This window comes from Chenopodium album, chromosome 2, assembly GCF_948465745.1.
Source record: "Chenopodium album chromosome 2, dcCheAlbu1.1, whole genome shotgun sequence".
Classification (NCBI taxonomy): domain Eukaryota; kingdom Viridiplantae; phylum Streptophyta; class Magnoliopsida; order Caryophyllales; family Amaranthaceae; genus Chenopodium; species Chenopodium album.
Window position 1 is genome coordinate 55,196,019 of NC_137835.1, and position 11,440 is coordinate 55,207,458.

At 41.2% G+C, this 11,440-nt stretch overlaps 1 protein-coding gene and 1 long non-coding RNA gene across 2 annotated transcripts; one reads left to right on the forward strand and one right to left on the reverse strand.

Moving 5' to 3' along the window:
• Positions 1-1,674: 1,674 nt before the first annotated feature.
• On the reverse strand, positions 1,675-5,225 carry LOC145585951 (uncharacterized). Its single transcript, XR_014100763.1, has 2 exons — positions 4,878-5,225; positions 1,675-4,407 (listed from the first exon to the last, which is right to left on the reverse strand). It is a non-coding gene; the product is annotated as an uncharacterized LOC145585951 (long non-coding RNA).
• A 4,551-nt stretch (positions 5,226-9,776) lies between these two features.
• On the forward strand, positions 9,777-10,780 carry LOC145572801 (uncharacterized). Its single transcript, XM_081631762.1, has 2 exons — positions 9,777-9,917; positions 10,520-10,780. Exons 1-2 carry the CDS (start codon positions 9,777-9,779, stop codon positions 10,778-10,780), a joined length of 402 nt encoding a protein of 133 aa, XP_081487888.1.
• Positions 10,781-11,440: the final 660 nt, after the last annotated feature.

Sequence of the window (11,440 nt, forward strand, 5' to 3'; positions counted from 1 at the left end):
AAGTATGTGTATACCTCAAAAGGTCTTTCTAAGGGTTGTAACGTGGTTAGGCTAAAGATTTTAAAAAGAAGGGGATAAAGGCTTAAGACCCTCGATAAGCCCCAAAGGTGTGCAGCCTTGCTTTTGAATATTTGTATTTCATGCTTGAGGTTTCTTACTTTTGAACTCTCTTTTGTTTATATTTTTTTACTCTCTTTCTTTTTTCGCTTTTGCATTTTTTTATTTTGAACCTTTTTTTCAATAAGTGTGGGCAATCCCGATCATGCGCTCTATCACTGACTTTGCATTCATGTTTCTCAGGCACGGTACCGAGCACTCGATAAGAAACGCAATCTGAGACGTGTTCATATCAAAGACATTTTCATATGAAAGACATTGGAACACTTGCCCTTTTGTACACTTTTATTATTATTTTTTTTATTGCTTTTTTATTTATTTTGATCTTTTGAAATCACTCAAGTTTTTTAAAATTGCATGAGTTGCTCTCTGTCCCATACCAAGGTTAGGTTTATCGTTAAACAAGGCTCAAAGTGGTTTATCAAAAAGGATTGTATATTTGAAAGGTGAAAGAAGATATGATGTGGCTACAATGGGTGCCATAAATCATTGGTATACCTTATGCTCAGTTTAACATGGAATTTTTTTTTTAATGCGATGCAGTGATCATATGCAAGAAAATAAATGCTTATTTTAGTAAAAGAAAAAAAAATCCTACAAAATAAATCTAAGGAAAGTTAAAGGTGTCTATGCTAGACTTATTGGGGAAAGGAAATTAAAAGAAATAAAAAACAGTTCATGGAATCTTGTTGTCAAAGCTTGCCTTGTATCTTTTGATTTATCATCACCCAGTCTTCTTGCTAGCTAGAGGCAATGGGATCTTGTTTGCTTCTATGAGATCTTGAATGAGATTTTGAAACCTGTAGCATTCATCGGTGGTGTGACCATTTCCTTGATGGTACTTGCAATAAGAGTAGAGATCCCATCTTGAAGATCGCTTTTCTGGTGTTGGATCCTCGGTAGGGATAATAGGTTTTGTATAGGGTAGCTCTTGCTGAACTATCGCCCAGCTCCCAGGGTGCGCACTCACTGTCGAGAAAGCACCTAAGAAGGACTCTCCAGCCTGATGGATTCAGCCCGCAGATTTGACCAGGCTAAACTCTCCATAAAGGAGATAGTACACCTATATATAGAGGGTAAGGTACAACGGGAAGGAGGTTAGACACTCAAGTTATTATACTTTTTATATCTCTCTAAGTACACTTTCTTTCTCTAAACACTCTCTAACTCAAGCTTCGGAGGGGGGTTCCTCGAGCCACCCCCGAGGGCAGTTTACGTGTGCTACCGTGTGTAGGTTGTCGACGGGACCCAGCTCTCCCAGCAGAACCCTTGGATCCACACCTGGAACAATTGGCGCTAGAAGGAGGCACTAGTAGAAAAATATAAAAGGGCACCGGTTCAAAACCCCCCTATAGCACCGGTTTTAAACCGGTGTTAATGTGACGGATGCCAAAAAATGAGAGCTTTTGGCACCGGTTCTGAACCGGTGGCAATAACATAGTTATTAGCACCGGTTCGGTTCAGAACCGGTTCCCTTAATGCCCCAAAAAAAAAAAATTATTTTTTTTTCATTTTTTTGCATTTTTTTTTACTTAAATTGATATATAAACACATACATATATAAAATCTTATAATTTCATTAAAATATAAAGCTGTAACATTACAATTTTAATTCAAAAAAAATTTAACAAAACATAGTTTTACATTGTAAACAGACTGATTGTAATAATATTACAACAGTAGCGTAGAGCAGATTAGCAGCAAGGGCATAGAGCATAGTAGCAGCATCAGCGTAGACTAGAACATCAGCAGGAGCATGGAAGCATGCAACATCAGCCTTGTGATGTAAGGCAGCCGCCTTGCCAGGCAGCAGCTGAAGCAGCCGCTGTAGTGGTTGCACAGACATAGAATAAGGCATATCCTTGTTTTGAACAAGACATAAGCTATCCCTTTTTCAAGACTTGTGTGTCAGTCCACAATCACCCGAACATCCTCAAAAAATGCTAGATTGAAGTTATTTGGTGTTGCAAAAGAACAGATAAAATTCCTTATCTTGTTTTGAAAGCAGCCAATGATCATTTAATTAGTAATTTAATTAGGGCAGTAGGTATAAGCCAATAAAATTAACATCTAAAGCTAGCAAGACGACATAAACACAAGTGTATGACTCTACAGACTCGCTATAGCTGGGTCATTAGCACGTGAGCGCCTACTTCTCACAAATATCACATATTAAAATCTGAGACTACTTGAAGTGGCAGGCCTCATAACAGAGCAGTTCCAGGTGTTAAATAAATAGATTGACTCACAATTAGATACAAAATTCATAGCATATTATTACTCGTACCTAAAACTTGCTCCTTGCTTAGAATATACAGCGGTCTTTTTTATATTTGAAATGCATTAACACATTCACAAGAATTGAGAAGCACCAGAGATTATAAAGTAAAAGGCATGCATTAATACTAAATGAAGCTGTAATTTTCATTCAAAGCTAAGAAACACAGATGACTAAATTCAAAAAAGACAAAAAAATAAAAACATAATAGAAAATGATATAAATATCAAGATCATATAGTCATATCCATATTACCAAGTTGTTATAAAAAAAAGGGTTGTTGCCAACTCAAATTACGCTACCTAAAAACCTTAATCAATGAATCCATATCACTCAAATGTTAAGGTCAATTTAATATTTGTTATTAGATATTAAGATTAAATTAGAGTCAAAAGCATTCTATGAAAAATTAATGAACATAATTTGTAACATGTTATAGAGACCCTAAATATTAAATTAGCCTTACAAAGAATCACTAACAATGAATAATGTGTTATTAATGAAATAATTTTGCATTCAAATGTCGAAGACTCTTTGAAAAACAAAAGGAATCAAAACAGAATATTAGAATATGTAATCCATAATTCCATATAATATGAATATGAATAATATAAAAAGTTGAGGAGAAAGAGAAAGAGAATGACCGCTCCAACATGATGAGTAGAATGTGAAGCACTGGCAGTCTCTTCAATCCCAGACCATGCTCCAGAATCAATGTCCAGAAACCTTGAGGATGCAAAAGAAATTGACAAATTAACCAAACAAATGTAGTAGATTATGATAAACCATATTTGTTAATTTTTTTTTTCCTCCAGATAATTCACTAATACTAACTATTTATCACTCTACAAATGGCTACAATCCTGCCTAAATTAGTAATTTTCTCTTATTTCTTAAGAAGACCTTTCCCTTGTTGAAGGTTCCTTGATCAGCATCTCTTGAGCAAGCTTTCTGGAGTTGCTTTGCATATCCTTGATTAAGTGTAGGATCATTGCTGTTTTGACTATTGTAGTTGTACATTCTCTTGGACAACTGGCTGCACTGCAAAAACCCCATTGTATGTGTTCCTTTATAACATTGGGGGGGAAATAACATAAGCCAATTTACATTAGACTCCATAAGAGAAGATGGAAGGGGGACAATATGACAATGATCATGAAGATCGGAGTGGGGAGGGCGAGGGGGTGGAGGAAAAAATCCTAGTTACCCGACCTAAATCCAATTTGTTCTCGAAATTACATGACTTGATTTGGTCCAAAAAGAATACACTAACACGAATAGAATTTTCATTTGTTTATTATATCAAACTAATTGACGGTATAACCCAACATACCTAGAAGTAAATCAAATGACTAGTTACCAACTGAATATATCCAAACTGTACTAATTAGAACTCAACTCAACCTAAACCAACAGATTTGATACATCTATGATAGATTGTTTTAAAATATAAAAATAAAAGTTGATTCGGTCGATTTTGATCCAAAACTCAAAGAGAAATCACCAAATGACACATAACATAAGTGGTTTAATACCTATAGCATACAAAAACATTACTAAAAAGAATCAGTATTACATGATTTTGAACTATAACATTAGTAACTGTATAAACATGTCAGCTACTATAGAAGTATAAAATAATAAGAGGAATGAAATTAAATTACTGTAACTTATTAATGAAGTTTTATAATTTATAGAGTTGTACATGATAAAGCTAATTAGTTTTCATAAGAAATAAGAGGAATAATATTTACATCTACAACTTTGTAAGACAGTCATGTAAAATTATGATGATTGTAAGGAGCAGAGTGAACCCGATAAACCAATCAAGTCAACTTCAGAGAGGCCATGAGAAGCAAACATGTTTCTGCGTCGCCTATAATTGAAGGCTGAACCTGCAAGCCACAGGCAAAGAGCAAAGTGCTATCGCGGCCTTTTATCATGCCGTCAGTGAAGCTATTTCTGTGCAGGTTCAAAGACTGTTATCTTGGATGCAAGGAGATCCTGCAGGACTAGCAGAAGCAAGGAACATCATCCAGAAGATCAAATATCAAAATTTAGCAATTATAATTATAACTTTTGAGGAAAAAAAACACCTACAGAACATCAGGACATTGAAAACCGCTTTTAGCGAGGTAATTCACAAAGTTTCTTAATACAAGTTAACAAAATCCAGTATAACAAAACACATAGACTACCTCACCTCTTATCATCAGATAGCCTAATTTCGAAATAGATGAGCAAGATCATAATCAAAACCCTAATATAACTTTGTTCATTAAAACCCTAAATTTTCGATTAAAACTGAAAACACATGCAATTGAACAAAATCAAACACTATAAATCAAACAAAATCTAAGATTTGAACTAGAAATTAAATCAAAACACTATAAATCAAACAAAATCTAAGATTTGAACTGGAAATTATGCAAAAGAACCCTAAATATGGAATTTAAATGGGAAAGTTTAAAGAAGCGCATACCACGAACACCAATCTAAACCCTAGAAAGCAGACTCGACTGTCACCATCACCGACCACCGTCATTATCCTTGGTTATACTGACCACTGACCACCGACCACCGACCACCGCCATTGTGCTTGGTTCTACGCTTCAATGGAGAGAGAAGGGAGTTCGAGGGAGAAGAAGGGACGAAGCTTCAATGGAGCTTGCAGATCGATGGAGCTTCAATGGAGCTTGCAGATCTAATCTTGTGGACGGAGCTTCAATGGATCTTTAGTAGGTTTGGTAAAGGAGAGAGAGAGGAGGAGCGACATATGAGGAGAGAGAATGAAAAAAAAAAAAAAAAGGAAGGGAAAAAGATTAAGAGAATGAATAGGGGAAGGGGAAAAAACGTTTGAGGTTTTTTTTTTTATTTTAAATGCCACCGGTTTGAACCGGTGGCCTTTAAGTTATTTGGCACCGGTTTATTTTGAACCAGTGCTAAATCTAGTAAACTAAATTCTGCCTTGTTTTTTCCCACCGATTTTGAGGAACCGGTGCCAATTTCACGGTGCGTATTTGTGTTTTTCTACTAGTGAGGGGAAGGATCATCTAACCTGAGGTTCACCAACTGAGTTAGGAACTAGTTGACAAACCACCATGGCCGGGGAGGAAGCCGTACAAAAACCCTTACCTAAATCCAACGACACCAACCAAACACCACAAAAAACACTAGCAGCAAATGCCGATCCCAAAGGATCCACCGAAAAACCCAAATCCACTATCTCATAAAAATCCAACCCCATCGGATCGATGTCTGCTGCAGCTAAAGCGGCGGCAAAACCAGTCGATCCGTTATGGATCCAGCTCCATTTTAAAATACGGTATGCCGTTGACAGGCGCAAACAATGAACCCATTGTTTCAGCACCCATAGCCCAAAAACCGTAGCCCGTAAACATGCCAGCCATCTTACAGAACCTCTCTAAGTGCAGTAAGGAACAACTGGCAGCAATGACGGTAGTCCTTACCAACTTTGGTAAGGGAGCGAGCTCATCACCAACAGTAGAAACCATAAAACCGGCGGTAATGAAGCCAACACCCACAACCCTCACCCCCGAGCAGAAGGAGCTCGTCCAGCTGAGGAAGAAAGTACTGGAGTTGGAAGCTCGCAATCTGAACCGAGAATGGAGTTTGGAGGAAATAGCTCGGGCTGGGGTCAGCCCGGAGAGGCGAGTTTACCGCAGCAGGTCACCAGCCTCGGAGCGGGGACCCAGCTCGGATAGGGATAAGCGAGCGCGAATCAAGGTTATTCCGGATGACTCCCCATTTTGTAGGGAGATTGTGGAGGAACTGATGAAGAAGATAAAGATGCCGAGCTTTAGATACAACGGAACTACAACGCCTAAGAGCCATATATCAGCTTTTGAGAATAACATGGTGCTCTATACCATGACGGATTCAGTGTGGTGCAAAGCGTTTCCCCTAACCCTGGAAGGGCTGGCTGCGGAATGGCATAGAGCCATCCCAAAAGGTCTTGTATACTTGTATAATCAGCTGAAAAGAATGTACATGGAGCATTTTATAACCCTAGTAGATCGAACTAAGATGACAACTGAGCTGATGTCACTAGTTTAGGGGAAGGATGAGCCCCTGAGGGAGTTCATCACTAGATTCAATAAGGAGGCAACAACCATCCCGAATATGAGCCAGGAGGTAGCACTGCTGGCCATGTAGAGCGGCTTGCTGCTAGGATCACCATTCAAAGGGTATATGGGGCGTAAGAGCCTCAAAACGCTGGCTGAGGCGCTGGGCAAAGCGCACGAGTTCATCAAGGCGGACGAGACTGACAGAGCAATGTTGAGCAGGAAGGTTCCAGTCGACCCAGTTAAGCGGGTAGAGGTCACACGGAGAGAAAATGTAGCCATGGCTTGCCAGCCAAGCAGAGATGAACAAGGTCGAAGAGAGGCTGACAGAGCTGTAGGGGTTAGAAGGGCAGACTTGAAGAGATGAGGAAGGCCAGGAAGGTTCGACCAATATACCCAACTAACCCACTCGAGGTCTCACATCTTCAGTGTGAACAAAGCTGATGACAAATGGCAGAGACCCCCGAGAATGGTTAATAGGAACCGTGATCCTAGCAAGTGGTGTGACTTTCATAGGGACCATGGTCATACCACTAATAAGTGCACGCATTTGAAGGATAACATAAATGATCTGGTCAGGAGAGGATACCTGAATTAGTTAAAGTAGCACGCTGATCCTCCCAGAAGGAGGGATAAAGATAGAGCAGGTCGTGACCGTAGAGGAGGTCAAAGGGGTCTCGCTAAAGACAACGACAAAGACAGTAAGCCAGAAGGTAGAGTGTATGTGATCAGCGGAGGACCAGTGCACGGGGGAACAGTGAACAAGGCACGAGCAGACCTGCGGGCAATGATACATCAGATAAATCACAATGATAAGCGCAGATGGCCACCACTTTCCCCGCAGCCGCGAGCTACATTTGATGAATATGATCAAGAAGGCATAATCTACCCTCATGATAACCCGCTGGTGGTGACAATGAGAATAGCAAATTGGGAAGTGGATCGAATACTGATGCATGGGGGTAGCTCTGCCAACATCATATACATCAGCGCGTTCAAAGAGTTGAAGTTAGAAAGAAAATATCTAAAAAGGGTTAGTTATGAACTCATCGGGTTCAACGGATCCGGATTGACCCCGGAAGGCATAATTAAGCTCTCAGTTCGAGTAGGGGAAAGGTCAAAAAGACGTGATGTTCGAGCAGAGTTCCTGGTGATAGACTCTCCTTCACCATACAATGAAATCATGGGAAGGCCGCTAATCCACAAGATCGGCGGAGTGGTTTCCACCTACCACCTCGCCATGGCCTACACAACTAATGAAGGGCGGTCAGCAAAGCTCAGGGGAAGCCAAAAGACGGCCCAACAATGCTACATAATTGCTTTAAAGCAGCCCGTCAGGATCAGGCAGCAACCGATCTCAGAGCAAAGATCCCTTGAGAAGCCTAAGAGAAAGTCAAGGAAAAGGAAGCGCGAAGAATACCATAAGGAAAAGGATAAGCAAAAGTTGGCCATGGAAAATTTCGAGCCTGCAAAAGAGAAGATGGCAAAGCCATTTCCCAGCGGGAAGCACGTTACAATTGAGCTCGCCGAGGGCAACCCATCAAGAACGGTGAAAATCGGGAAGGATATTGATCCAGTTGTAGGGGTACACCTCATAGAACTGTTGAGGAAGAACAAAGATATCTTCGCGTTTTAAGCAGATGAGATGCCTGGAATTGACCCCATAGTCATGGTCTACAGGTTGAACATGAGAGAAGATATCAAGCTAGTAAGGCAGAAGAAACGAAGCTTCTCTACAGAAAAAAAAACCAGGTCATCCAGGAGGAAGTTTAAAACTTTTGGAAGCAGGAATCATTGAGCCTTGTGATTATCCAGAGTGGTTAGCCAACTTAGTCATGGTCAAGAAGGCGAATGGTCAGTGGAGAATGTGTGTTGATTTCACTGACCTCAATAAAGCCTACCCAAAGGACTGTTACCCGCTGCCACGAATAGATCATCTTGTAGATTCAACCAGTGGGCACGCCTTGTTGAGCTTCATGGACGCCTTCTCAGGATACCATCAGATCAGCCTGCACAACCCAGATAGACAGAAAACCGCATTCATCACTAAAGGGGGAGGGTACAATTACATAGCTATGTCCTTTGGGTTAAAGAATGCAGGAGCAACTTTTCAGAAGACAATGGATAGAGTGTTCATGCACCAGAAGGGTAGAAATGTGGAAGTATATGTAGACGACTCAATTGTAAAGAGTGTCACGCAGGCAGGGCATATCATGGATTTAGAAGAAACATTTTCCACTTTGAGAAAATACAACATCAAACTCTATCCGAAGAAATGTGTCTTCGGGGTGAGTTCAGGAAGGTTCTTGGGCTTCCTGATCAGTGAAAGAGGAATAGACGCAAATCCGGAGAAGGTTGAGGAAGTCCTAAGCCTACCTGAGCCTAAGTGTATCATAGACATCATGTGATTGACTGGCAGAATGGCCGCACTGACAAGAATCATTAGTAAGGAGCATCTGACTAAGTCCTAACAATGATCAGCCTAGAGCTGAGGGGAAAATTGCAACTGTACATTTCCACGTCAATTTAGACAATCGCAGCCGTCCTCCTGGTAGAAAGACAAAAACAACAAAGGCCAATATACTTCGTGAGCCACGTACTAACTGAGGCAGAACAAAGGTACCCATTGGTAGAGAAACTGGCCTTCGCAGTGGTAACAACAGCAAGGAAGTTGAAACCGTATTTTGACGCGCACATAATACAAATCCTCACAAATCACCCGCTGGAAAAAGCATTACAAAAAATGGACGCATAAGGAAGACTCTTGAAATGGGTCATCGAGCTTTCTGAGTATGAGTTGGAGGTCAAACCTAGGGCAGCTATCAAGGCACAAGCCTTAGCAGATTTCATCGTCGAAGCCTCTAATGAGGAGAAGGAAGACGACGTTAGGATCTGGAGGGTAGAAGTAGATGGATCCTCAGCTCAAAAAGGGAGTAGAGTAGGAATCATAATGACATCCCTAGAAGGAAATATATTTGAGTACACCATAAAGTTCAAATTCAAAGCATCAAATAACGAGCCAGAGTACGAAGCAACGCTGGCAGGCTTGTGTATGAGTATCGCAGCTGGAGCCAGGAAAGTCCATCTGCAAACTGACTCCCAGCTTGTCGCCGGTCAGCTGAGGGGGCGTATGAGATTAGGGAGCCAACCATGTTGAAATATGTAACTAAAGTAAAGGAACTGGCAGCCCATCTAGTTCACTACCAGATAGACTTGGTCCCCAGAGCGGGAAACTCCCAGGCTGACGCCTTGTCAAAGTTAGCCAGTTCTACCTCACAGAGCCTCACGAGGACGAGATGGTGGAAGTCCTGGAAGAAAGAAGTATCGCTGAAAAGGAGCAGGTGAACTACATTGGGCAACAGCGAGCTTGGTTCACAAACATTCTGGCATACAAGGTTCATGGCTCGCTACCAGGCGACGAAGTGCAAACTAAGAAGGTAAAGATAACGCCAATTGTTACGTGGTAATGAATGGGGAGCTTAACAAGAAGGGCTTCTCGAAACCACTGCTAAGGTGTATCCCAGAGTGGGAGCAGGAAAACATTATGGAAGAAGCCCACTCAGGAATATGTGCCAACCACAATGGTGGAAAAGCATTGGGAGTAGAATTTCTAAGAAGAGGCGCATACTGGCCAACTCTAGCTCAAGACGCGCTGGCATATGTGAAAAAGTGCGACAAGTGTTAAAAGTACTCCCCGGTCATAAACCAGCCAGCAAATGATCTGACACCAATCCTCAGTCCGATCCCGTTCGCCTAGTGGAGAATGGACATATTGGGACCGTTCACCACTGGGTTAGCGGGAAGAAAATACCTCATAGTGGTGGTAGACTATTTTACTAAGTGAATAAAAGCTGAACCGACCAAGTACATAAAGGCAACTCAAGTGAGGACGTTCATATGGAAAAACATCATCACAAGATTCGCGGTGCCACATTGCATAGTCTTTTACAACGGATGTCAATTCGACTGCGACATAATCAAGGATTATCTGGAGGACATGGGCACCAAGTATGCACGTGCCTCAGTTTGCCAACCCTAGAGCAATGGTCAGGCTGAGGCAGCAAACAAGCTGATCCTAACAGCCCTGCAGAGAAAGCTGGAGGAGCACAAGGGCCTATGGGCTGACCTAGTACCAGAGGTCTTATGGGCAAACAGAACCACTGAAAAAGAATCTACTAGTAAAAGCCTTTTCACCCTAGCCTATGGGGTCGATGCAGTTTTCCTAGTGGAAGTGCAGATTCCCAACCTGAGGATACAGCATTATGAACAACAAGGAAACAAAAAGCGCATGCTAGAATAGCTAGACTTCCTGCAGAAAGTAAGGCTAAAAGAAGCCCTCAAGTTGGCAGCCCAGAAGAGCAGGATTTCCAAAGCTTACAATAAAAGGGTCAAGCACAGGGAGCTCCTGCCTAAAGACTTGGTCCTCAGAAGGACAACATCAGTGGGAAGAGGAAATCAGCACGGAAAGCTGTCAGCCAATTGGGAAGGTCCTTTCATCATTCATGAGCAAGCAGGACTAGGTGCATTCCTCCTCGCAGATCAACAAGGTCAGGTCTTAAGAAATAGTTTCAATGATAATGTGTTAAAGAAATATTTTGTTTAAAAGACAAGAAGTTAAGTAGAAACGGAGATAGCTATTTCAATTTTACAAGAACTCTGTTTAGTTCATGTTATGTTAACTAAGGTGTCTGAGCCATATTTAATTAAATGAAATACAAGCCTCTACATGAGGAGTATATTGCGTAAACTTGTTTTGACATATCATGCTTTAGCATCATATACTAACATGCAGAAGTAAAAAAAAATAAAAGAGACAAAACAAACAAAGAGAGCAAGAAAACATGCAAGTGCTGAAGGTAAAAAGCACCCTAGCACAAAGCAACAAAACAGCGTTAAACTACGATGGAAAGCATCCTTCCCAAAAACCCAACCTCACCTGCTCAAAGTAAAACAGGGCACC

What these genes read in the sequence shown, in the direction of transcription:
- LOC145572801 (XM_081631762.1), top strand. Translation starts at nt 9,777, where the DNA reads ATGGTGGAAGTCCTGGAAGAAAGAAGTATCGCTGAAAAGGAGCAGGTG. An exon ending in ACGAAGTGCAAACTAAGAAG is followed by an intron (nt 9,918 to 10,519) that starts GTAAAGATAACG and finishes TGCCAACCCTAG; the next exon opens with AGCAATGGTCAGGCTGAGGC.